This window comes from Juglans regia, chromosome 14 (assembly GCF_001411555.2).
Source record: "Juglans regia cultivar Chandler chromosome 14, Walnut 2.0, whole genome shotgun sequence".
Classification (NCBI taxonomy): domain Eukaryota; kingdom Viridiplantae; phylum Streptophyta; class Magnoliopsida; order Fagales; family Juglandaceae; genus Juglans; species Juglans regia.
Genome location: NC_049914.1, coordinates 620825 through 648240, shown reverse-complemented (window position 1 = coordinate 648240; position 27416 = coordinate 620825). Strand labels below are relative to the sequence as shown.

At 36.0% G+C, this 27416-nt stretch overlaps 5 protein-coding genes and 1 non-coding gene across 8 annotated transcripts; 4 read left to right on the top strand and 2 right to left on the bottom strand.

The window, feature by feature from the left end:
* The first annotated feature begins 3706 nt into the window (after nt 1-3706).
* LOC118344507 lies at nt 3707-4063 on the top strand. The gene has a single exon (XM_035685336.1). The coding sequence runs from the start codon at nt 3707-3709 to the stop codon at nt 4061-4063; it is 357 nt and encodes a 118-aa protein (XP_035541229.1).
* Nucleotides 4064-4258: 195 nt separating this feature from the next.
* Nucleotides 4259-8809, bottom strand: LOC108983945 (peptidyl-prolyl cis-trans isomerase FKBP42-like). 2 transcript variants are annotated; one of them, XM_018955740.2, is made up of 8 exons: nt 8647-8809; nt 8222-8299; nt 7918-8100; nt 7273-7362; nt 6284-6468; nt 5909-6031; nt 5651-5803; nt 4259-4860 (listed from the first exon to the last, which is right to left on the bottom strand). In XM_018955740.2, the coding sequence occupies exons 2-8, from the start codon at nt 8256-8258 to the stop codon at nt 4534-4536; spliced, it is 1098 nt and encodes a 365-aa protein (XP_018811285.1). In that variant the 5' UTR covers nt 8259-8299; nt 8647-8809; the 3' UTR covers nt 4259-4533. The 2 variants fall into 2 exon arrangements, with proteins under 2 accessions (XP_018811285.1, XP_018811287.1); XM_018955742.2 differs by lacking the exon at nt 8647-8809 and adding an exon at nt 8425-8572.
* Nucleotides 8810-9624: 815 nt separating this feature from the next.
* LOC108983947 (cation/H(+) antiporter 28-like) lies at nt 9625-14132 on the top strand. 2 transcript variants are annotated; one of them, XM_018955743.2, is made up of 4 exons: nt 9625-10045; nt 10740-11732; nt 12509-13099; nt 13321-14132. In XM_018955743.2, the coding sequence occupies exons 1-4, from the start codon at nt 9875-9877 to the stop codon at nt 13933-13935; spliced, it is 2370 nt and encodes a 789-aa protein (XP_018811288.1). In that variant the 5' UTR covers nt 9625-9874; the 3' UTR covers nt 13936-14132. The 2 variants fall into 2 exon arrangements, with proteins under 2 accessions (XP_018811288.1, XP_018811289.1); XM_018955744.2 differs by lacking the exon at nt 9625-10045 and adding an exon at nt 10226-10287.
* Nucleotides 14133-14217: 85 nt separating this feature from the next.
* On the bottom strand, nt 14218-16045 carry LOC108983948 (DNA-directed RNA polymerases II, IV and V subunit 11-like). Its single transcript, XM_018955745.2, has 5 exons — nt 15912-16045; nt 15734-15823; nt 15498-15576; nt 15100-15195; nt 14218-14511 (listed from the first exon to the last, which is right to left on the bottom strand). Exons 1-5 carry the CDS (start codon nt 15962-15964, stop codon nt 14479-14481), a joined length of 351 nt encoding a protein of 116 aa, XP_018811290.1. The 5' UTR covers nt 15965-16045; the 3' UTR covers nt 14218-14478.
* Nucleotides 16046-17811: 1766 nt separating this feature from the next.
* LOC108983939 lies at nt 17812-25621 on the top strand. The gene is made up of 13 exons (XM_018955729.2): nt 17812-17970; nt 18092-18461; nt 19067-19244; nt 19319-19368; nt 19700-19792; nt 19871-19959; nt 20875-20953; nt 21609-21691; nt 21864-21942; nt 22036-22774; nt 23466-23552; nt 23705-24314; nt 25029-25621. The coding sequence occupies exons 1-13, from the start codon at nt 17939-17941 to the stop codon at nt 25168-25170; spliced, it is 2631 nt and encodes an 876-aa protein (XP_018811274.1). The 5' UTR covers nt 17812-17938; the 3' UTR covers nt 25171-25621.
* An 812-nt stretch (nt 25622-26433) lies between these two features.
* LOC118344598 lies at nt 26434-26594 on the top strand. The gene has a single exon (XR_004798378.1). It is a non-coding gene; the product is annotated as a U1 spliceosomal RNA (small nuclear RNA).
* Nucleotides 26595-27416: the final 822 nt, after the last annotated feature.

Below are 27416 nucleotides of genomic sequence, written 5' to 3'. Positions count from 1 at the left end.
GTTGTGGTTGGCTGCGGGCATATTTGGAAACAGAAATACATATGGACGAAATGGGAAAAACAAAAAAGGAAGGTGGAGGTTGGTTTTCTACCTCAGTCAACGCAATGTTAAGGACTCGTTTGAAAATTGATTATTTCAATTTTTTTTAATTTATTATTATAATTTTTTTTAATTTTAATATAAAATATAATAAATAATTTAATTTTTTTAAATTTTAAAATAATAATAATAATATTCTAATAATATTTTATCATCTCAACTCAATTCACTTTAACATTTAAACTCACCTCATTGTTTATTTTGCAGGAGAAATAAGCGAAAGTTAAAAATTAAATAAAATATTTTAAAAATATAATTTATAATTTTAAATTTTTAAAAATTATTATAATTAAATTAATTAATTAAAAAATTTTATAAAAACAAATTAGACAATTTTTACTCCCTCTCTCTATATTTAACCACACAATGTCAGTGATATAAGAGAGAGCGAGAAGAGAGATAAAGTATAGAAATATTCTAATTCTTGCTCGTGAAGATTGTGTTTGGATAATGAGTTAATTTGAAATATTTTATAAATAATAAAAATTACTAATGATATAATAATAAATAGATAAATAATAAATAAAAATCTCTAAAATCTAGAAATTGTCCAAAATTACTTATAAAACAAGGCTTGCAAAAGTCTCAAAAAATTTAGAACTTTGTTAAAAAAGTCTCTCTCTCGTGCCTTTGCATTTCATTTCAATAGGTGTGATGATCTTGTCCCTTGCATACTAAGGCTAAAGGGAGAGAGAATGGTTGCTAGCGTGACCATGCAATCCCAATCCCAACCCATCTTGCATTAACAACTCCATTTTCATGGACAATGTCTATCATTTCTTGGTTTTTGTTTTAAGCTTTATTAATAAATAAAGCGGTCAAATTGTGGGGGTTGAGTCGCATTCCATGGCCTTCTTTCATTCCGGTCAATGTGCATTACATTTCGTGGGTGACGTTATTCTATTGGTTTCTGGGATTGTTTGTCACATTCAACCTTAAAGGCTCTCGATCTTAACCGTCCACGTGTTATGTATTGCACGTGTTTGTGTCTGAAGGCGATTGTCTTTCATGTCCTCTGAGGTGAAAAGTTAGGACGGTTTGACTCTCTCTCAGACTTTCGACGTCATTATTTTTACTTTTCTTTTTGACCCACTCTATTCTGATAATGAACTTTAACTTTAAGGGTGTGGATTGAATTTGGGGTTTTGCGTAAGGGCCCTCGGATTGTTCATTGGGGCCCACCATTAGGATGAGCTTGGAAGGGCAACCGTGCATGTAAGGTGTAGATGAGCTCGAAGCAAAAGGCCAGTCTAGAGGGACGGACACAAGGAAGATAATGAGTGACGTATTTTGAATGGTCTAAATAATGTTTAGCTGAATATTCCAATTATTATCAAATTAGATGTTTTAATTTTTTTTTAATATATATATAATCGCATTATGTGGATTTTATAGTATTAATAGCAGGGGTGTGCAATCATATTTGAATCTGGATATCCGATTATAATCGTATTCGGATTCAAATTTTAAAAACTTGACGGTTATTCATCTGGATAAATTTATAAATAATTCAATATATAACTAGATTCAATCCAAATATCCGATTTTTGTTTTATTTTTTTTTGACTAAAAATATTTATATCCGAATTTATTAATGTTTTTTGTCAAAAAAATAAAAGTTTAAACTCTAAAAGATATTTTGATAGCACTTCTTCCACAATTATGAATGCCAGTAGACATTGCTTTCCTCTGTTCTTCCGTGAGTTTGAGGCCTTCACAACGCCATATTGGACAATCGCCTCTTCAAACGATATCTAAGTAAAATGTATAAATTATTTATTTATGATTAATTAATTCTAATAAAATGATTAGTTATAGTTAAAATGAGTCTATTTTGATCATAAATAATCTTTTCGTCGTAATTAAATGGTTACAAAAGTCTATTTTTCTTGTAGTGCAAATACCTTATCCTTTTAGAGAACGAAAGGATCCCGGGAACCCAACTATAAAACTATCTTAATTTTGGATAGTTGGCTTCTTTTTATTTTTTAAATCTACTATTTATTTCAATAAGATTACAGCCTCCTGCGAGTAGTTGCTAGATTCACGCTGAAATCATGTGTCTTTGAGTTTTAGTAGTCGATATCTTCTTCTATAATCTTGTGTTCTTGTCTTGTAGGAACATTTGTTGATTTTGTACAAATACATTATCATTTTTGACAAAATTACGAACTGCTACTGCTTTCATTTATCATATTGACTTCATCTTGCAGAAGATTGCTGAGAGTTGAGAGAGAGATATGGGTTTGAATAAATTTGAGTGGTTTTCCAGAAGATTTAAACATATAAACTCTGTAGATCATCTAGACGGTAGTATTAATAGTACCTCAGCAGAAGATGGATCATTATTTACTCGTTGTTATGAATGGAGATTGCACATGCAAACTGGAGAAGTTAGGGAAGAAATAGGATAGAATCTCATATTTATTTATTTTTTTAAAAAAATATCCAATTACGGATAATTGGATGATAAAATCAGATCCATATTAACTGTTCGGGTATAATTCGGGTGGATAACCGTCCGGATACATCCGAATTCCGAATTTCAAACCGGACCAGGAAAAAAAAATTCAGCCCGATTCTACACTTCTAATTAATGATATTTATATATCTAATTTTGAAACAATCTTACATAAACGTTTAATATTAATGGTATTTATATATCTAATTTTGAAAGTTTAATATTGTATTTATCTTTTATGTAAAAAGTATAGTCAAATTCGATTAAATAATTGAAAATTATCTCAATTATATTTAGATACGATTACTATTAAATTTGCATCCGTTAATTACATTTCATGACCGAATAATATGTCTTTTTTTTTTCTTTTTTCGGTTGAGACCATCTTGTTGTACCTTCAAAATAAGTATGCTTAAATGGGGGATGAAGTAAGCTTATTGGAATTTTAACAACTAACAAATCGACCTCTTGAAAGGTTTGCAACTCTTTAAAATAAGCTATATATAACTCAATCAAGTCGATACAATGCTTGTTGCCCCTTCATTTTCTTTATCATTTGGAGTCTACACAGTGATGCCATTAAAAAGAACCTTAATGATTGAATATTAGTTGAACTCATAACGTTGTAATTTGGTTGTATATCCTATAAAGATTGAAGGTTTAACTCATCGTTGATGCTAAAATGTGATGTTTACCATTGCTCTGTCCTAAATTAGAAAATTAAAAGCAAAAAGCAACTTGAATTTCCTCTAAAATTGTCATTCGTCTTTGTGACTTGTCCATTTCAAAATAACCAAATAAGCTTAAGAAACAATACAAGGTGCTAGAAAATGAAGGATAAAAGGGAAATAAATTTGGGAGCAAGTACATGGGTAGCCTTTTCAAATGGACCTTATCCATTCCTCATGGACATGTGACCCAAAAAAACTTGAGACAAATAGGAACGCTTGCTTCCCGATTAAAGATATTTTTCTCCTACTGCACTAGGAGCCATAGCCAGTGAGGGTGATTGGCATATCTACTTTTTGCGTGATGAGGTCAAACGCCGCCCTTCCACCACCTCACCTTCTTCATAAACATCAATAAACAAAAACATCTCCACCAACTCACCCACCTAAACTTGATTTTTGATAAACAAAACCTTCCATGGCTGCTCTCTTAGTTGGCCATTCTTTATACAGAAGGATCTGTACAATTCAAGAACCCAGAAAGAAAAGCAGCCCAAGAACATTCATCCTTTTAGGCTGCCAAAGCCACAAACCTGCAGACACTTCCAACCCAAGAACGAAGAAAGAGAGCAGAAGGGAGTCGCTGTTGCCGGGAATTCTTGTTGGTTTTGGGAAGTTTGGGAAGGTTTTGAAAGAGAACATGAGCCCACAGCAGAAGGGTGATTGGAAGGACGTGATGCTAATGAGTCTATCATTTGCTGTTTATGTGTATATTTCACAGAAGATTGTTTGTGCTTATTGTGCTTGGATGTCCATGCCAAAGCAACCGTGGTAGACATTTTTAGGGCGTTAGCTTTTCAAGGTAGTGTAAAGGTTTCGAATTTATCTATTTTCTGTTAGCAATTTCATGTTAAAAAAGCTGCAAGTGATTTAAAAAAATTGATATCTTTGTTTGGATTATGATCTCAACTAAAAAAGTTTGTTACATTTGCCCACAAGGGAACTTTGAGGTCCTATAGATCAGATCATCAGAGCTCAAGTCCAGCATCATGTGAAATGTTTATTTCAAATGCAATGGCCAGAAAATGGCTATGATACCAATAAGTATTTGAGGTCACAACAAGATTAAACGCAAACGGGGCTTTATCCTAGGAGAAAGGGGAAAAAAAACATATTAAGGTTAATTAGCACACACTTGAAGAAATAACTGTGCGTCCGTATCGCTGGAACCTTTGGCCTTTAACGTTTAATGCTTGAGATCATGCTTGCTTGGTACACAAAGTATCTTTGTCCATCTGCTTATGATTAGTCTGCTTTGTGCCCTCCGCGCTTGAAAAGGCGATAGAATAGTGACAACAACCAATGCCAAAAGAGAACCAGCCAATTAGATCGCTTTGGTTTCGGTTCAGGTCTTGGTCCAAAGAGTCCTTTATAGATCTCCTTTTGCTTCTGATAAAGAGCCTTGTCATGTTCGGCAAGCAAACGTAACTCCCTCGCAATTGCTTTGTCTTCGGGTGCAAATTTCCGTGCCTTCAGGAAGTCCTCTCGGGCAGCATCTGTTTGCCCAAGTTCTGCTCGAGCTTTACCTCGTCTGAACAGTGCTTTGACGTTGTTTTCATTCTCTGCCAACACCTGTGACTCCATCATCCCATTAACTATCAATGTTTATTTTTTAAGTAAATAAATAACTCTCATTGACCACTCTATGCATGGGTAAGGATTGAGAGAGAGAGTGTGTCTTTTACTGAAATGTTCGTTGTCTGTCGCATTATATCATTCAGTGGATAGCAGATAAAAGTTGTCAAGACTTATTTCCTGGTTCTACAGAAGGTGCAGTGACCAGGTGCAAAGCGAATGACATTAATTCAGTCACTGGATTACCGTGCATATAAATGTATGCTCCATATGGTAGTAAAGGCTAAAGCCAGCGTTTAAGTTCTCTGTGGCTTCATGGGGTACTCTCTCGATGTCCAGACTAAGAAGAAATGCAAACTGTGGTTTGGGTTGTCCAGACAACAGCTTGTAATTTTTCACTAGAAACATTGGGTGGGGGAAAAAGAAGATATGCTCCAATCAGTTATCAATATTGTTTTCCCTTTGTGCACCTACAGATTTAAATGGAATAGAAATAACCATGCCTCACAGTAGTTGACTGAGTCAAATATTATGGAAATTACGCAGTGTAAGCGATTATATAGGAGCCGCTAACAAATTAGTAGAATGCTCGAAGGCATATCTAGGTGGACTTGCAAAATAAATATGCCAATTCAAGCTGTTTTTATATTCCTAAATATGATTCAAGATTCTTTAAACTCATTGAATACGAAGATGAATATGTATTTTTTTACTTCTAAAAAAATTAAGTATTTAGCATTTGAAATAGAATGAAATCTGTCCATGAGACATGAAACTGCATACTTACAATGCTGCATTGCATGATTGCTTCATCATAGCGCTTGAGCTTTATTAGACATGCTGCCATGTTAAGGTGACATGGATTCTTAACAGCTAAAGCCATGTCCCTGTACTTCCCAAACAATTGGAACATGAAGTCATCACCCATATATGCAATGGCCTAAAATGAAGAAAAACCATCAGAACTTGCTTAGAAACAAAGAAAAATCATGAAGAAATATAGATGCCAAAACGAAATTATATCCAAGGAACATTAATGGGTAACCATTTCATACTGTTGCATAGCCTCCTCCAGTTTATCCTCCTTAAATAAAGCATTTCCATCCATCTTTCTTCGATCTGCTGAACCAATCCTCTCCTCCACAGTCATGTCAGCACGAGCTTTGCCCTGTTTTTTTGTTGTTAAGTTCAAATTTATTAATGATCAAATAAGGTGTTGCCCAAGTTCATAGTGCATATATATGAGAAACATCAATTAAGAAAACAAGAAAAATTTGAAGTCCTGAAATCGAGAAAATGAGATTTCCCCTACGAAATGTATTACGCATCAGCATAATACCAAGGTCAAGCCCATAGAATTGAAGATAAACATAAAACATACATAAACAAGTACTTTGGAAGTCAGTTAAGACCAACTTACTTCTTTGGTCTCATCAAATCCAATGAGCTCAACTTCATATATTATGTCTGCCATAGGCGGAACATTTGGGAAAGAAAAACTTCCTTCTTTCCCGTAACCTAATTCCCAGCCCACATGTAACCTGGCACGTTCACCAGATTTCATGCTGGATAAACCAATAGCCAAGCCAGTCATTTCTTTCTTCTCTGTGGCAGAATAAATATGTCAACATTCTATAGAATGTCCAACAGAGTATAACACCATGTAAATACCTGGCTGTCACTTTAAATGACTAAAATACATATGCAAATGCAAATGTGTCATTCTGAACCCCTAGGGGTTGGCTCAAGTGGTAATCTTGGTAGTATGCTCCCTCCAGGTCTAACGTTCAAATCCTCTTGGGTGCAAACAATTTATAGGGGCCATTAAACTGGAAGAACTTCACATTGAATTACTTAAGGTGCACTTAAGTGAAACTTCTTGCCGAAGGCCTGTGCACCCCTGGAATTAGTCGGGACTTTGTTCTCGGACACCCGGTGCCAATAAAAAAAAATGTCATTATGAGTCTACTAGGTGTGTATGTGGGTTGTTCAAGGTAGCTGTATTCTTCAATATCCTTTTCCTAACGTTTTATCCTTCACATTGGATCCAGTTGATATAATGACAAGTGATATTCAGGCATCCCAACATTGCATAATCAAGTCTCCCATAAGCTTCTGTAGTCCTTAGGCAGTGAACTCCCCAAAGAAATGACAGTTAATGAATCACGACATCAGTTTGAACCACTTCATCTATGCTGGTCAGTGAGCTAACAATTATGTACTCCAATATAGAATACTACGTAACTAGGTCTGAAGATTGAAATAATTATTAACAGAAAAGGTAGGGGGAACAAAGAACTGATAAAATTAAGGGTGAAAACAACAAGACAAACCATACACCAAATAACAAGTTTCATGCAGATATTACGCATATTTTGAAAAGAGAATCAGGACCATATGCACAGATACCTTTCCCTAATACCAACTCAAGTGGTCTTTGCTCCTCCCACGTGTCTTCAAACTTGTGCTGGGTGCTTTCCGTCCATGCCCTGTAGTGCACTATCACACATGGTTCGGAAAGCGGAGTTAACATCATCCACAAACATCCCATAAGCCAAATTTGAATAGATTATTTGCTGAACATAATATTAGAAGATGTCCAAAAATCCAACATTGATGCCCCAGAATATGTTAACTCAACCAAGTCTTAGGTTGCATTTGGGTAGTGAGGTGATCTCAGATATTCCGTTAATAGTAGTGAAAAAGTAATGATAGAATATTGAATAGTAGTGAAAAGTAGGTAAAAAGTAATAATAAAATAATGAATAGTAGTAGAGTATTGCTACTACTAGCCCTTAATCTCAATTAATTAAACAGATCCACGAACAGCATATAAATATGCAATGGCCTGATACTACTAGTATCTAGGTAGTGGTTGGTGCAAGAATTCCAAGTCTTTTATTTTCTTTTTTGGATAAGTTTTAAAAATCTTATTGATAAGTCAGGTCTATCATTTTCATGGACATGAAAGATGACCAGATGAAAACTAGAATATATTAATGATCAAGGTAAATGTATCAGGAGCACAAGAATAAGAAACTATCTGGTACTTACAGAAGCATGTTGAATATTTGGATGGGTTTTGTCCATGACCTTCCTTAATGATTTGCTTTGTGACTTTCTCATGAAGGATTTCCACCTCAGAATCAACTCTTGGGGGACCGATAGCATCTTGAGGAGGCTCCTCATGCACAAATGCAGCATTTTCAGTGACTATTTCATTTCCATTATCTTCACCTGCAAATTATGGCCATTCATGAATCATGTGAAAATTGATGACGTTACTAAGTAAACTGAAATTTCAACATATTTGTAGTAGATAAAAACGTCCTATTTGGCAATATTCCTTCAATCATACCAAGGGGTTGGCTTTGCTGCTCATTAACTTCAGCCATTTCTCGAAATCCAGTAAAAGCCAGGGGTTTTCCTCAAATTTCTGCACATATGCGAGTAAAATAGAAGAATCAATCCGTATGTGTACAATTGTTAAAAATCCGTACACTTGACTAGACAGAAAGAGAATCGAAATTCCAAAGCAAAATCTACACTCAGTTTCGTAACTGGCAAAATGTAGCGGGAAAAAGATACGACAAGAAAATCAGAAGTAGAAAACTCTATTCAGCTGAGCTTCAACCAGGCCTAGTTTAGCTCAGCTGACTTCAACAGCCTGATTCCAAAACTTGGAAATTTTCTTTTCCCCGTGCTCTCAGGATTATTAAGACAACCAAACAGATCAGAGTAAGAAATAGAGAAAGAGAGTGAAAAGAATTTAGCTTTACGTACAGTGGGAGGAAAAGGATCACAGAGACGGCCGAGTTAAGATTAATATTTTTCAGTGTTTTCGCCTTTCGGAGATGGAAGAAGATTCCAGAGACGAGCATAGCAAGGATCGCTCCTACGATTCCCGTCGTAAAAGACTCGGAGCATATAGGGACGGTTATTTCGACGTAGAAAATATTAATTTGACGGTGATTGTTTGACCAATGATGTAGAATAATATTACGTATAATTGTAAGAGAAATGCTCTGGATCCGAATTTGGATCCTGAATTTATGTGTCGAATGTTTTTTTTATTATTATTTTTATTTAGTAATTAAAAAATATTTTTTAATAATATTATGAATTTTTTATTTTTTTAAAATATTTATGATAATTAAAAAAATAAAAAAAATAACAAATAAAAAAATACATTTTATATTTTCAATAATTTTTCAAGCTACATCTCTCCAAAGATGTAGCACTATTATAATTGTAATGTATGTAAGTATTAAAAAATTAATTTTATTTATATATATTTTATATTTATTTATTACTTTTAAAATGATTATACGGAGCGACACTTACACACTCGAATCTAATTATTATTTTTCATAAAATAATATAAATTAAAGTGAGAACGTATTTATTTAAGGGTTTTGTTGCATATAATTTGGTCTATTAAATTTTAATACATTATTTATAATTGAATCTATTATAAATTTTAGAAAAATAATACATCAATATTTTTAGTAATTGATGTGGAAAGCTTTCATATATTAGATGTATAACAAATAAGAATTATAAATAAATTTTATAAATTTTCTCTTTTATTTATTATTTAAAAAAAAACATAGTTTTAATATTGTTGGGAGTTTATTCCATGAGTGGAAAATTTCTAAACTATTTAATTTGAAATTCCTAATTAATTGAAACCTTCGTCTGTTGTATAGATCCTAACCCAAAATATAGCAAACAGATCAGACCTCATGCTTGTCGATTTGTTTTTTCCGCTCACTCTTGAGGTCTTCGGCGACAGCAATTACATGGCTGATTCTCCGAACACTGCTCCTTTATTTTCTCCCCTAAGCAAGCATTTATTCACAGCCACCCACACCCACCGGCCTAAACCCCCCAAGGGCAGAAACGGTGACATTATTCATTTGCTACGTAAAAAACCCAACAAAAAAAAGAAAAGAAAGAACAGAGAAGGTTTTCTGAGGATCAAAGAAGGTGAATTGATGTGGAAACAAAAATGGCAAATAAGAGAGTAGAAGATCAAGACCCATGTACGGGTAAGCTAACAGCAATATTTACAAAAGCTGCAAAACACGTATTCGGTTTCTTCTTAATGGTGGTTCTATGCAATGTCACGCACTTCCTTCTAAAGCCCGTCTCACAACCTCGAATCACTTCTGATACCTTTGTAAGTCTCTCTCTCTCTCTCTCAAGCATCTCACTTTAATTTGTGTGGGTTTCGTGTGATTTTTACATTGAGGCAATGGACCCACGTCACATACAAAAACTTGATGAATTTTAAGGTAGGGCCAGTCAATAACCTCTTTTATTTTTTCATGTTGTTGGGATGGAAAGTTGGGTTCCAGTCCGAGAAAGGAAGAGGATGATGAATGATACTTTTTGAGCTCCAAATAGTTCAAAATGAAATAGGTGGAGTTTCCTTCTTCCTCACCCGAACTCTATATATATATGTATAAAGAAAAAAAGTAACAATCATACGGGGACTGTTTCAAAGTCTTAATCATGCCCTGTGCAGGCATATATCGCCATGTGTAAGTCGTCCTTGATTTACTTTGGATAAGGGGACCGGAAGTGGGATGCTTGAAGTTTTCCTTAATACTTTCCACTACCCCAAAGAAGCCCAAGAACCCTGACTACTAGGAGTGTTGGCCTGAAACCAAGTTTCTGAAGTAAACAGATCCTACTAAAAAAAAAAAAACCTACATAACTTATTTCTCTGACAAACATTGCATCTATCATCATGCTTGTCACTTCATATGAGACCTTTGCTAAAAGGTGCTTTCTGCTGTAGTAGTGATTATGTATCCCATAAACCTCTTTCGTTATGAATAATTGCTGTCTTTTTCTTAATATATATGCAGATAGGGCTGCTCATTGGGAACTTGGGCATTGTACGTACTTTATTTGATAAACCAGCAGCTCTAGCTCTGCGTTTTATCATTGATTTTGGGATGATATGCTACATGCTTGTGTTGGGTATAGAAATGGATCCATATGTGCTCTTGAAAGCACCAACTCGAGATGCTAAAGTGGCATATGCTGGAATGCTCTCCACATTCATCCTAGCCTGCTCCATAACCCCATTGCTGAATTATACAGGGAAATTCAAAATAAACTTCACCCTTACCCTCTCCACTGCCCTCTCCAGTACAGCCTCTCCCGTCCTGACTCGTATAATTACTAGTTGTAAAATAGGCAAGTCGGACATTGGCCGGCTTGTCATTGCTGCAGGAATGCATTCTGATTTTATATCCACTCTTCTCATTTCCATTGGCTATATCGTATATCCAATAAGAGAAAAACCTTCAGGTAAGAGTCGAATTCAAGAAGTCGTAGAGATGAGTTCTGCACTAGTTCTCCAAACAGTGATCACTGCCAAAGTTTCACCGATTATTATGAACTGGGTTAACAACGAGAACCCTGAAGGCAAACCCATTAAAGGTTCACACCTAGTGCTCTCAGTTGCCTTCATGGGTTTGGTTTGCAGCTGCTCGCCTGCATACGGGTACAGCCCCATGCTGAGTGCATTTATGGCGGGGATTTTCTTGCCTAGTAAGGGGAGAGTATCAAAATATGTTATTAGCAAAGTCAACTACTTGTTAACTACCATTTTCTATCCCATTTTCTTCATTTGGATGGGCTTTGAAGCTGATTTCCGAGAGTTTGAACCTGGCCAAATAGGAACTTGGGCAAGGCTGTTTCTACTCTTTGTAATAGCGACAGTAGGGAAGGTCACTGGGACGGTCATCTCTGGCTTGTTGTTGGGATTTCATTGGCCCGAATCGGTCGCACTTGGGTTGCTTCTCTCTGTAAAGGGCCATTATCAAATTTACTTGGCTATTGCTGCTAACACAGTAAGAATCTATTTTTATGTCTTGTTCTGAAATTTTTGTTTGAAAGAAACTCGGTCTATCCTCTTCTTCATATGACTGGGTAATTGCTATGAAACTTGTAGGTTAGAATGCATTAAGCCAGACCGATCTAAATAGAAAATGCTTCTAATCATGTCTTGCTGCCATTGGCTTTATCCAAAATTTTGCAGTTTTTTAATGGTAGGTATCTCCATGAGTAGTCTAAATAGAAAATGCTTCTAATTTTAGAACAAGGCATGCTTTTTGGGGATTGAAAGCAACAGGTACATAAACACTAAAGTGCCTCCAGGCCACCATGAAACAGAGTATTTATTTTCTGCATTTCTTGTTGCAATCTTGACACTAGTTATACCCGACACATTGTTACGGGAACAAGTAAAAATTATGTGCAGCTAAGACAACAAGTTTGCAGTGCAACCTGAAATGGCAATCATAATACTCTACAGTTTACTCTGCCTAATGGATTAAAAGAATGATCTTATTCATTCAACTAAAACTGATAATCAATGCAAGTATGAAGGAAAATGGACGTTTCAATTCTATGGAACAGTTAAATGCTACATGCATAATTAGCCTGGTTTGAAATGGAAGAATGCAATAACTGATAATCATAGATACAACTGTCAATAGCTATGATTTTCATGCCTATGGGCAGTAGAGAGACACTCATCACCCTGCCTATGATTTTCAATTCTATTGAACAGGTTGATGCTCCACGACTATAATCTGTTTACTTTGTTCTCTTACAACCAATGCAGGCCGGCACCACATCAACTACAACCAGCATTGTGTTGGTAATTGCAGTCTTTTTCACTGTTGTGTACATACCATCAGTTGTCTCGCATATAATCAAACGTGCAAGAAAACGTGCACCAACTCATCGAATGGCTCTTGAATGGCTTGACCCATCGAAAGAGCTCCGACTCATGCTATGTGTTCATGGGCCTCAAAATGTGCCTGCTGCCATTAACTTCATAGAGATATCTCGAGGCACAACTGACCCTGGAATCGAGGTATATGTCACTGACATGATTGAACTCACAGACAAAATAGCAGCCACACTTGTGCAAGTTGATGGAGTGGACAATATGAGAGTCACTGACCAGTCAGTGATAGACATGAGAGAAGAAATCACGACTGCAGTTCAAGACTATGAAGATATGAATGGTGATGGTGTTACAATCAGACGAATGCTTGCACTCTCTACATTCAATGCCATGCCCCATGATATTTGTAATTTGGCGGAGGAGTTGGTGGCGGCACTCATCATATTACCATTTCACAAGACCCAGCGTCCAGATGGAACATTGGATGCAGGCCATTCAGGATTTAGATATGTGAACCGCAAGGTAAAATCAGGATATAATTTACAGAAGGCAGCTGAGAACCTTCTCACCAGACCCATCTCTAATCCAATTGATTGAAAACTTATGAATTGTTCCAAATATTTCTGATGGACAGCCTTTTTTGTTTTCTTTTTGCTTCTTCCCCCAACATGGGGAATAAAAAAGAGTATAGTTTGTTCCGTTCTTCTGAGTTTTAGCTTGAGTATAGTTGTCGTTTTCAACAGGTTCTCAGGGATGCCCCATGCTCGGTGGGAATTCTGGTGGATAGAGGTCTTGGATTGATGGAAAGAATATCAAGATTACATGTATCTCCCAACATTGCAGTGATTTTCATTGGTGGCAAAGATGATAGAGAAGCATTAGCCTATGCTGGGCGTGTAGCACGGCATCCTGGAGTAAAACTCACTGTCATAAGATTCTTAGTGGAAACCAGTTTAGAGAATGCATCAAGAAGAACCGGCAACTATAGGGTCAATGTTGCAGAGCAGGAAGAGGAGATGAAGATCGATGACGAGTGCTTTGCGCAATTTTATGAGAGACAAGTAGCAGGCGGGCATGTTGCATACGTGGAGAAGCATCTTGCAAATTCATCTGAGACCTATTCAACTTTAACGTCATTGGAGGGGCAGTACGCACTCATCATTGTAGGAAGAGGGGGAAGGGCAAACTCAGTGTTGACAATGGGAATGAATGATTGGCAGCAGTGTCCAGAACTGGGTCCAATTGGGGATGTTCTGTCAGGATCTGATTTCTCAATGAAAACCTCGGTTTTGATCATTCAACAACACAATGTAAAAGGAGAACTGGATGGACTTGATGATGACTTCTCTATCATGTAAATGTCAAGCCAACTGCGGTAGCTTAGAACTTTAGAAACTAATTGTAACAAGGAAACAGGTGATTTCTAGAACCTTATTCGTTGAAAATGGCAACCACCATGTGAAAATTGACAGCGGGAGTTGCCAAGATAATTTACCCAAAGGGTGAAAAAAGCCTAGCAATCCTAGATCCCTTAACAAACCTCTTTTAGTCGACTCTATTCTTTTTTTTTAAATTTTTAACCCTTTTCTTAGCATGTCTTCTCATAAAAAGCCTGGTAGAGTCCATCGATGGGATTCCAGTGAATGACAAAAAACGTGAAGCAATAATCCACAGCAACAATTCATCCTCAAAGAGTAAACCAAATCGATGGTGCTGCTTACAGATGAAACCCATAAAGAGAACTATGGTTCATAAAATCCATAGGGTCTAAGTAGTTCTATTGAGCAAGTTACGACCATTGGCTCAAAGCAGAAGTGCCATGGCTAATTCATCTCGAGTTCCACTTAACCATCAACATAAACAATCCAACATGGTGCGTCCTTGCATGCTTTCAATGCATATTAGTACTCCCTCGAATGCTTTGCCAACTCAATCTGCAAACAGGGATTTTGAAATGAAGAAATGAGCATTTTTTATCCTGACAAAGAATATGAGAATTCTGGAAAATGGGAGATTGGTTAATCTGTTTTTTTTTTTTATAAGTATTGGTTAATCTTTCAGAACTTAAAATACCTCATGTTAGTGGATCGATACCTTTTCTCACAACTGAGATGACCAAAGCAAAGCAAAGAAACAATCCAATTATATGGATCTGAAAAATTAAATGGTACAATCTATTTTCCCATTTAAGAACACTGCCCAAGACAATAAAGGAGCAATGACACTCATTTCTATAATTAAAAATAAAAAACGAGTCCTAGAAATCCAGCGCATCATCATCACATAGGAGTATATTTCCTTTTAACATGACATTGAAAAGAGTCCTAAGACATACTCTAACTCCACCTCTTGTGTTGATGGCATCACAGTTACTAGTGAGAGGAGCTTGTGCATATATGATATCTTCTTGATTGTATCCATGAGAGATGCTTTATGAAAACACGAGTGTTCAGAAGAGAGATATTTGCACACTTCAAATCTTAACATCCTTTCTAAATGCCGGATAAAGAGAGATTTTGTACCTCGAAAGCATTCTTCAAATGATCCAGTTCCTTGTCGAGATCATTGATAGCCTGGTTATATGCCTGCATTGGAGACGACTGGCTAGCGGTGTGAATCTACGAAAAAACGCCAAAATCATTAACCAGTATCTCGATAAAACCATTAAAAAGGTTAAGAACAGATCGATTCGTTAAATAATATTAAGTGGTGGTTGTATTAGTATCGACAGCACCCAAAATCAGCTTCTTCTGAGCATGAAAAATCTAATTAAAAGAAATTCATCTGATTGAAGTCACAAAATCTAAAACGAATCATTAAAAAAAATTAAAAATAAAATCCCAAAGTGGAGTGACCTTAGAAACTTAACTGCATGTCCATAAGTTTTTCTTAGAAGGAAAGGATAAAGAAAAATACTAACCCTAACAATGATTTTGTACTGGAGTGGGTGAGGAAGCTTGTACCCAGCGAATAGCACATTCGGGTCCCTGTGCAATTGCCTGAAAAATGAGCAAGACAAGCAGCCAAAATAGGGATTTGATCAATCAATATTTCATCAAAATGTCAGAGACAGAGAACAATAACTTACTTGATAAGCAAGAAATGGTAAAATTAAATAAGTGAAATTAAACGAGTCGAGTAATTCAAAATCAGTACATGCGAAGAATGTTTCCGATCGTGTGGTCTTCTCTCTCAACGGTGAACGACGCGGCGTTGATTATCTTCGTGTCCCTCTCGTATGACACCCTGAGATTTTATAAGAGAATTTATTTAAAAAATAATGATAAAGAAACAGAGGTTTGAGAAAGTGAGAGAGAGTATTGGATAAAGTTACTTTTTGGTGCCTTCGGGGACGACGAAACGTTCATAGCGGTCAGGAGCGTTCATAGCTGCTGTTTCTTTCTTCTTCTCTTCTTCTCCTCTCTCTCAGAAGTCTGTCACTGAGAGCCGAGAGGTGGAAGTCGCGTGCTCTTGCAATGACATTACTGACATTAAATAAATAATGAAACGTCGTCGTTTTAAATAGGAGAAATTTCTGCTAAAAAAAAGAAGAAATTTATTCATTTTTTTCAATTTTTTGAGCGAGATTGGTGAGAGTAAAATGGAAAATAATTAGTTCGTAAAAAAATTTACAGAAAACTACATCGGGAATATTATGGCATGTTGTGATACTTTAAAATTATAATTTTTTTTTATTATAAGTAAATATTATACATCAGGCATCATTTATAAGATATTTTTTTATTAATTTCTTTGTATATGTTTAAAAATTATATTTTTAACCTTCTTATTGAAATTTTGAGTATCTTAAATAGAGTACTATTATATCCGCAAATTAATTATATAAAAATAATTTTATAAATTAATGTAATTTTATCTGACGAACCACATCATTTCGTAATAATTTATGAGATTATTTTTATATAATCTATTTATGTTTAAAGTATTTCTCTCTTAAATATGACAGTATTTGGATTTTTTTTTTCTAATAAGAGAATTTGAAGAAAATAAAAGCTTAACTTCATTTTTAGTGAGGCTCGCTCTAATATCGATTCATGAAAAATTTCAATCGAAATTACTTACTTTGTATAAAAAAAAAAAAAAAGGATTCTGATTTTTACAGAGAGATGTAAATATTAAACACACGAGACAAAATGATCATGATCCAAACAAATAGTGCATTAATAAAAAACTTTAAAAAAATTATGAAAGCATCTCGTGTGATTCTTCATGCTAAATTTCATAATTTTCAGTCATACCCATTGAAGTAACGCATTCTTAAATAGCTTGATTACTTAAATGAAAAATATTTAAAAGTTGGCACATTACTTAACGTAACAACATGCATCATAATTTAAAAATATTTTTGTCTCAAAACTATATATATATATTTTTTTCCTTCTCAATAATTTGCCCACAATCAATTTGTTTATATTTTCAATCTTAAAAATGTTGAAAAATTCTAAACATAAGCTCCATACCACCACTTAAAAATTATGATTTTACTTTTTTTACTTTCATATTTTATATTTTATATTTAATATTGAATTGAAATATGAAATATAAGAATAAAAAATTAAACTCACATATTTGTAAATAGTATATAAGGATGTGGAGCTTTTGTGTAACACAACTCAAAAATGTTATGCATCCGTCTATTCGATTTATTTATTACATCCTGTTTGGATTGAGAAATCATATCAATTCATCTCATCTAATTTATTTATTTGAAATTTGTACAAATTATTTAGATAAAAAAAATTATATAAAATGTTAAACGAATAGTATTATTTTTATTATAATTTTTATCATGTTCAATCAACATATTAAAACTTTTTTAAAAAATTCACAAGTAAAAAAGATTTACAAAATCCGTGATATATACCCTATAGAGCCATGATGTAATGGTCACTTTCTATTGGCTGTTGACCTTGACCAAACCATCTTAATTTAAAAGCCAGACAATGCCATTCCCTCATTGGTTGAACAAAGGACTGCAGCGGACCTGGCAATAGAGAGCAGAGCATCCTCAAAATCCCCAACCACAAAAACATCGCGTTAAAGAGGGCACGAGAGGCTTGGCAACCCACAAGGCACAAACCCAAAACACAACCCGTCCAAAAGCAAACAGAGAGAGTCGGTAGTACAAACCCACCTTTGGGCATGGCCGCTTCTTGAATGATATTTCTTTTTCTTTAAAAAAAAAAAAAAAAAAATTCCCTAGTATACATTATTTTTAATTTTTAACTTTTGAAAAAAAAAATTTTGGGAGCGAGCCGAGCGATCCCCCGAAGAACCTCTCTCACTCACCCGAACTCAAAAAAATTTCAAATTCACCCAAAATTTTTTTCTCTACAATACATGGCCTTTCACGTAGCTTGCCCAATTACATGGTATGGTTACCCTTAACCCCCTCTCTTCTCCCCCCCTCTCTCTATTTCTTCGTCTCGCTAAAATTCTCTCTCTGAAACTCTCTCTCTTTCTCTCTCTCTATGTTGGTTTTTGTGGTTGCAGTCGGCGAATCTGTTTCTGTTCGTTAGGGTTTCCTCAGAGCCTTCACACAGCCAAGGGCAGGATTGACTTTCTGTTGGATGTTTCTAGAATCGATCAGTTTTTGAAGGACCCCTGGCGGATTCGGCCCAGTTCCGATAAGTCCGCTGGCGAAAACGACACCGTCCAGGTTCTTGTCCCTAAGGTCGTCGCCCCGCCTCCGCTGCCTCCGGTTGTCGTGGATGGAGGGATTGGTGGTAGCAATGCGGTGGACGAGGTCGCCGCCGCCGCCTCCGCTCAGAGTAAGCGCATCGCCCTTCAGAAGAAGGCCGCCGCCGCAATGGTCGCCGCCGAAGATTACGCTAGGCGGTTCGAGTCCGGAGATCTCGCGGCGGTGAGTGAGCTACCTTCCATCCCAATTAGGCCTATGCGAATTATATTTTTGCGGTTTTTTGTTTGAATTTTATTTTGATTTTTGGTTTTCATTTATGTGGAGTGTGAGTTTGTGGGGGTAGTTGGGTTGTTTGGTTGGTGCATATTAGGAATCAGGTTTTGTTCAAGCATGGATTTTGCGTTTCTGGTTCGTGTATATGAAATAGTTTACTTTATTATGTGTTTTCAATTTTTTAATGTGCGAGATTTTTAGGGGATTTGGTGCAGTTAGTTTTTTTTTTTTTGGCTGGTATTACATAGTTTGTTTGGTGATTAGTGAAAGTTTGGGAATGTATCCTATTGTATGCTAGAAGTTATTCAAGCAGGGCCTAGAAAGCAACAAAATTGATTGATCTACGGAGTGATCTTACGGAAGAAAAACCTTCTTTAATGTGACAATATATAATGGATTTGGAAAGCAGGTGGTTTTCATATTCAAATTGGGGTTTTTTTCCCATATAGGTGGATTTAATGCTTGCAATTTGGCTTTTGCTGCAATGAATTCTTGGAGACTTTTATTTTTCGATTTTTTTGTTCGTTATAATGATTGGGTTTTCTAGTAAACAGGATACGTCAAGAGGTCATGCAGGGGAAGAGCAGGGTCAGTCCAACGTGAATGTAATGTGCCGGTTGTGCTTCTTTGGTGAAAATGAAGGTGGTGAGAAAGCAAGGAGGATGCTTCCATGCAAGAAGTGTGGTAAGAAGTACCATAGGAGCTGCTTGAAATCTTGGGCTCAACATAGGGGTAAGATTTACTGGCCGGACATCTTTATGTTGGTACAAGCAACACATGCTTTTATTCATTTGACTTGATTGCAGATTTATTCCACTGGAGTTCATGGGTCTGCCCCTCTTGTCGAATTTGCGAGGTAAAAAACGATGTGCAATACAATTGAACCCTTGTTCTTACATCCTTCATTCTTGATAGTTAAATGAAAAGTAAAAAATTCTGTAGTAAGGTCATGACTACAACTTTTTGCTTGTGGGGATCTTCTTGCATTATTTCGTCACAACCTTTTTCAACGAATAATAAAAATTCCTGAAGGTTGGCCCTTTTGCCTTATAGCGTTTGCCCCTGGGAGGCCCATTAACATCATAACTTTATTCATTGCTTGATGATTATAAATTTGGTCTCACCTGGTTTGATCTGCTTATAATTATTATAATGATATCATATTTGGTTTCCCTTGCTTTGTCCAGGTGTGCCTAAAAATGGGAGACCCAAATAAATTTATGTTCTGTAAACGGTGCGATGGCGCTCACCACTGTTATTGCCAGCAGCCTTCACACAAGGCGAGTATAAATTGCTTGTTCCGAAGTTCTCTATCTTGATTAAAAGAGATTGCTTATGTTTTGTTTGTGATTGTGCAGAATGTCAGTTCTGGGCCTTATTTGTGCCCAAAGCACACGAGATGTCACAGCTGTGGCTCGACTGTCCCAGGAAATGGCTCGAGTGTGAGGTATTGGTTGTTACTCATGATAGTGCGATCTTTTGGTTTTTTTTTTTTGTAAGTTTTCGGTTGTGTATAAAATGTATTTGAGTTTTAGAGAGAGGGGAATGAAGTTTCTAACACTTTCTTTCTCTCACTTGCTACCTCTCTCTTCGATCTTTTGGTATTTATTTGATGTTTAATTGAGTGTTATAGTTTTTTGTGATAATTGAAGTTCTTAAGATCCCAATATTGGGTGTTGGGCACAGTTTGTGATCATTGGGCCTTCCAGTACTATGCTTGTTGGTTGTAGTCTACGTTGACCAAATTTTGAGATTCTGGAAAACAGTTTGACTTTCACTATTGGAAGTGTACTTTGGGTTTTTTATTTGGTCTATTCAATTCTTGTACACAGTCCTGACTTCAACTGCGCCTGTAGTTATAGCTGGAACATTAGCTTTTCTATTTCTAGCTATCATTATTTTCCCTCTTTTTTTCATACCATGGTTAGGTGTAGCTTTTGTTTAGTTCACATGTAATTTGGTTGCACCAAGAATTGTTGATTTATAAATTTCAACTTATAAAAAGAAGTTATAGCTGGAACATGATTTAGTTGTTTGATAGGTATTCTGCAGGCAGGCTTAAGAGACTCTTCTTTTAATAAATATAAACATAGGATTGACGGTGAGATCATCGGTTTAATTTTTTCAAGGTTTCTAAGTTGTGTCTACCTCCCATATAATAAACAACAAATGAAAACAAGGCATTTTCATTTGTATTATGTGAGGTTTATGCATTTTTAATGATTGCGAATGGCAATCTCTTTTCTGACCCTTTTCTTATGTACTTGCAACCTGACTGATAAAAAAATCTTACATACTTGCAATCTGAGTATCGCATTCACTATTTGTAGGTGGATTCATGATTTTCTTTTTAAATGTACAGGTGGTTTCTTGGTTACACTTGCTGTGATGCTTGTGGAAGATTATTTGTGAAGGGGAACTATTGCCCTGTTTGTTTGAAGGTATCAATGTCATTCTTGAAATTATTCATTCTGATTATTAATTTGTGCATTTTTGTTCTGGTTGTATACTGCATGGTTGATGTTTTCAGTTAGACAGGTTCTTTTTTTTTATGGGTGCCCCCAGGGGTGGGTGCTAGTGTTCTAGGGTTATATGTTTTTTTTTTTTTTTGACAAGTTAGAAGAAATTTGATTAGAAACGAATGTATAGGCGAAGCCTATATAAATAGGAAGTATACAAAAGAAAACACCTAAATACATTCTAGGAAATGGAAAGCGATATCAGAAAATCATGAACAGAAAAAACATTAATCACTAAAGCCGAAAACCAAAAGAGCAAATAGTGCACAAAGAAATTCCAGAGTTGCACCAAAGTACGCTCCTTGTCATAAAAAAACTCATTGAATGTAGCCAATGACACTTCCTCCACCAAGTGAGAATGGCAAGGAGGGTATGATGGGGATTCACTATCCAGGGTATGTGCTTATCAATGAAGGAAAAAAAGGCAAACAAGTAATTTTGAATGCAATTTTATTAGTGTTTGAAATCTGTTTTGTCCTCTCTGTGTGCCCGGTGAGTCTAGAAAGAATTGGTTCTTCTTTTACCCAAAAAAGGAAGAGAAAAAAACTTGATAAGATGTCTTGGTCCAATTTTGTAGGTATATAGAGATTCAGAGTCAACACCAATGGTTTGCTGTGATGTTTGCCAGCGCTGGGTGCATTGCCAGTGTGACGGTATCAGGTTCATTTCTGGATCCGATCTTAATGGACCCATTATCTTTGCTTTATAGTATTTTGTCTTATTGCAGGTTTCTTGGGATAGCATTATGAAAATAATCTGACCAGTGAAAGTGGGTGAATTATTTTTTCAAGACACTAAATTGCTTTTTTTTTTGAAAAATAATGTCTTGCAGTGATGAAAAATATGCGCAGTTTCAAGTAGATGGAAATCTTCAGTACAAATGTCCCACATGTCGTGGGGAGTGCTATCAGGTTTAGTTAAAAAGATATGAGAGTTGTTATCGGGGTTTTGTTTTAGGGGTTCTTGCATTTGACTTCTAGTTTTTTAACTTAAATTTATGTCAGGTCAAGGGTATTGAGGATGCTATTCAAGAGCTTTGGAGAAGGAGGGACGAAGCTGACCGAGATTTAATTGCTAGCTTGAGGGCTGCTGCAGGTTTGCCAACCCAAGAAGAAATATTTTCTATTTCACCTTATTCAGATGACGAAGAAAATGGTCCTACAAGATTAAAGAATGAATTCGGACGGTCCTTGAAGTTTTCTCTCAAAGGGTTGGTTGAAAAGTCACCAAAAAAGGCCAAGGATTATGGAAAGAAGTCTTCAAATAAAAAACATGCCAAGAAGAAAGGATATGAGGCGATCGGTAACATAGAAGCCCAGGAGGGTTTCGAAGGACATAATGATACCCATTCTTTTGGATATGGCATGGATGATGAGAAGAGTGACGAGAAGCAGTTCCATGGAAAGGAAGGTCAGGAAAGGGATTATTTTCCCATGGCTGGAAATCTGAATCATACTGAAGGGATTTGCTCAATCAATCAACCGGGAGTTTTGAAACACAAGTTTGTTGATGAGGTGATGTTAAGTGATGAAGATAGGGTCCCTAGAGTTGTTCGACTCAAGAATAGTAAGTCTTATAGTTTGGATACTGGAGAAGATGCTGGAAAACAGGCTAGCAAGTCAAAAAATGTGAAAGGAAAGAAGATTGTTATAAGTCTAGGTCCACGAAAAATAAATGTTACTAACTCTCCTAGGTCGGATGCTTCAAGCTGTCAGAGAGAACAAGATCTGATGACCTCCAATGGTATGGCTATGGCTTATAACTTTGCTTTTTCGAGGTTTATCATAATTATCATTAGGCAAGGATGATTCTTGCCATAGGAGGATAGCCGTGTGTGTGTGTGTGTGTGTGTCTGTGTCTGTGTTTGATAAGGGTTTGCAGGAATTGCACAAGCTTGTTTTAGTGCTCTTGAGAGTAATTGAGTTTGTTGTTCTAGTTTTATGGTAATGGTGCTTAACAAGCTTTTAGCTAATAATTGATAAATTAATCTTCGTGGTTTTGCCTTTTGTTGCTTTCTTTCTTTAATTTGATATGAATAACTATCTATAACTTTTAAACCATAAAAACTGATGTTAAATGGCCATTATAATGATTGTATATAATACATCATTTTCGCTGTATTTTCATTTATTTTAATCTTTTCCTTTGCTTATTGTCTTCCACCATTTCTCCTTCAGAAGATCTCACTAAGTGATTTCACTTTCAGCTTCTTGTTTTTATTTTTTTTATTTTTATACTTTCCTTTTAGGTTCTTGCTTCTTGCGTTCTATTGTTTGTTTTGCTTCAGCAAGATATTAAGGCAAAATGGATGTTTCTAATATAATTATTTTGACTTCGTTTCTCTTTAGACTACAATTTCAGTTTGTTGAAAGATGAGAATTGTAGTATCTCTCTGTCTCTCTTGGATGACCTATGGATTCATTTTCACAAGCAGGCAGTGCAAATACAAGCCAGTGGAAAGCGAGTGACAAACTTACAGTGGATAGACATGTTGGTACTGCTAAATTTGGTGATAGTAAAGGTAGGAGTGTTGATTTTTTTTCATCGACTAAAAAGAGTGATTTTCCACTCTTTATTTCTCAAACTACCTCTGATTCACACCATCATGGATGAAGTTGATATTTTATTTTAAGTTGCACTTAAAAACTTCATTGGACTTTCTACAATTGGCAGGAGACAGAACTGATAGCTCTGGACAACTGAAGCTTTTGAAGGTTGCCAGGAAAGAAGGAAATTTGCTAAAATTGGGCAAAGTTAAATCAGAAGTTTCTGATGTAAGCCTCAAATTTGGCAGAGGGAGCAGTGCTGATGCACATGAAAGTGCTACTCAAGAGCATACACGAATTTTATTGGGAAAGAGAAACAGTGGAGGAAACACAGCTGCATCAGGGTCTTTTGGTGAAGTAAGAGGTAGCAAGGAGTTGTTGGGGAGGCCATCGGAAAGGAGGCCTGAGATGTTTGATGAAGGTAATGATGACTATGGTCAGACTCCTGGTTCACATTTGCCAAAAGATTCGAAACCCTTGCTGAGGTTCAAATTTAAGAAACCCACCCTCGAAAATCAGAAATCTCCTCATCCTGAGGAAGAGAGGAGTTCTATCAAGGGCCAAAGGTCAAAACGGAGGAGACCCTCTCCCTTGGAGAAAACATCTCAAGATGTGACACCGTCACAACAAGAAAATTTGATGGATGAGATTATGGACGCTAATTGGATACTGAAAAAGTTGGGTAAAGATTCAATTGGAAAGAGAGTCGAAGTTCATCAGTTATCCGACAATTCATGGTGAGTTTTTGTTTTCTTTCCTAATGCATATACATTATGGGTGGGGGAAGGGAATCATGAAGGTAAAATGAGAACAACGCAGCTCACCAAGCACAGTGTTAGTTGTAAGCTGAAACTGATGTTTCTTTCCCAAGTTGTATTTACCAATTTCTATCTCCGAGCAGAGAACATGTTTGGTGGCTCCGTCATGCAATAAGAAATTGAAAATTGGGTAGTATCCATGTTGAAAATAGTTCATTATGATTCCCCACAGGTCTATGCTGTCCTACACCTTGTCAATTGGATCAATTTATATCTCTACCCCACCTCCACCTTTTTTTTTCTCCCAACAAAGGAATAAATGAAAAACATGTCCATATTCCCCATGAGTTAGAATGGAAGTTGCTAATTTGCTGTGTTATTGCAAATGCCATGAAACTGAATGAAGAATTCCATTTTTGTTTGAATTTAAGGTCTCCATTTCCCGTGAAATTATTATAAGGAAAAATCTATTTATCATCATTTTTATTATCATCTAAACATCCCTTGATGTGACATTAAATTATAGGTCCACAAGTGAAACATAATAAATAGTCTTTAATCATTTAATATCACATCATGGGATGATGAGAGGATGATAGTAAAAAAGATGATGATTATCATTGCTTTTATTATAATCCTAGACTTAAGTGTGTTGTGGGTTAAATTATTATTTCTAATTTATTTTATATCTAGGCACAAGGGAGTTGTTACCAACATAATTGAAGGCACGTCATCATTATCTGTTAGCCTAGATGATGGTAAAGTGAAGACCTTGGAGCTTGGCAAACAAGGGATTCGCTTTGTTCCTCAAAAGCAGAAGAGATCAAGAACATGAAGGCCAAGCTTGTTTTTGATGGTGTACATTTTGTTTGGAAGTTTTGTTTCATGTGAAAGGTGAAGAGGCAGCTCTCCATTCTCCAAGGCCCCAAGAGGTGCTGAGTTTATTCCTTCCCGTCGCTTGTAGTACTGCTGATATTTTGCCGCAGGATTATTGTTGGCTGGGCTATTCAGTTTTCTAAACGGCCAATCCCATTCAACCTTTGTTTCATTCTACTAGTTAAAATGTTCTCCATATTTTATTCCTTTATTATTCCCCCTTTCTTTACATGAATCTGAGTAAACTTTGATTCTTAGATGTAGCTTTGCTTCGGTCACCACTTTGGTGTGGAACTCAGACTTTTAGGAGTCCACTGTAACCAAGTAGGAATGGGTGGCCTGAAAAATGTTAGCTTCTGTTAGTGACTACATTGTGAATAACATACTTCATCTATTAGCTTATTATCAAAGGTGTTTGTGTCTGTGATGTCCTCCTCTACCCACCCCCTCCTCTCTCTCACTTTTTTTTTTTCCCTTTCATTTACAGAAACAGAATTAAGCGAATGTAGTTATCTTAATGCATCTTTTTTAAATAAAAAATAAAACCGAAAATTGTTGTCGAAATATTTCGGTAACCCTAATCTATTTGTTCTTTGCTATGAAAAGAGTGAAAACAGATGAAATAATCCAGGGATCTGCCCCTTTATACTTTGTGAGATTTCATTGACAAAAATCTTTGAAGGTTTGATTATACATCAAACCGATGAAGACAGGTATATTTTTTTTTGATAATAGAAGACAAGTATATTTTAAAGGGTGAAGCGAAGTAACATTATCAGGTTGCGAAGAGAGTAACAAAGTACATACTAATAGCAAAATTCAAAAGATGGAACTCCACCCGTTAATGTTTTCATACCAATCCTCAGTTAAGTCGGGATTAGCTAGTGCAATGTGTCTGTGATTTGCCGTCCGTATCCCAAGTGTTTTCCGATTAGCTAACCTCTCTCTCTCTCTCTCGCCATGGGAACAGCTGGAGTGGAACTTTCAAACATGTATTTGAATCTCCTATTGAGAGTATGTTTTTTTCTGCGTTTAACGTAAATTTAATAGTACCATCTGCAGTAGTAGTGCTGGATCAATTAGAAAACAATCAACAAAAACAATAAAAGAAAACATGAACAGAGCTTAACAAAATAGGTCTGGCTCGTCCCACATTGCCAATACAAGTAAGCCTAGGAAGGAACTCGAGTGTATAAAATACAAGTGAGCACTACCTAACAACATACTTACCTGGACGAGGTCAATGGGTGATCAAGAAGGCCCATGGCCTAGGCTAGTGACTTCCATTGCACTTGGGAGGGGTGCTCGCCTAAGGTCTGCCCAAGTGGCAGAGCCTACGTCATAATTTGTGCTAGTGGGGGCCTGCGTTCGCGCGGCCCCTGCCTATTTTCTAGTTATAAACTCAATCTAGGCCGACTTTCGTTCTTGTCTTGACATCCAGTGTTCTGGTGTCCCCTTTTTTGTATCAAATAATCACTGGAGTTCTTGACACAGGTAAACTCCCAATTGGATTCGGGCAACTTCGGTAAAATTTTGCAAAGAAGGATTTTTTATTTGCTTTTTGTTCATAGCAGTTTGAAATCCCCGTTCCAGCTGGTTATTATTGTTTTTAACTTTTAACACATCTTTGGTCCGAGCCAGGGTCTAAAATTTAGCTAACTACTTTTAAACACAAAATAACATTCTCAACAGATCTATCACTATTTTATTAAAATATTAATTTTGATCTTTTCATTTATTTTTAAAAATTAATTCAAAAAAATGTTTTCTTTTTTAAATGATTTTCGTAGTCACACAAACTCAAACCATCAACATATTCATCATTTTCACATGTCACAATTTGCAGTTTCCTATATCAACTTGTCAGTAGATCACATACACTCAATATCAAATTACACAAAAAGGCATAAAATTCCCTGTCTTAGGCCACACTCATTTTGAAAGCTTTTACAAAACAACAATCTTGTGTATTTCTCACGTCGGCAATACAAATACCAGGCAAGCACATTGACAATTCCTCGATTTAGCTCATCTCAATTAAAAAAATCTCTTTTCAAACATAGTTCCCACTCAAAGTTTTTGTTTCGTTCTATCATTCATTTGGTTGGGTTTTTATTTTTCTACTCTATACATTATTAATTTGAAGGAAAAAGCAAATACATGCATAGATGCTTACTAGAAGATGAGATTTGAGACGACGGCATG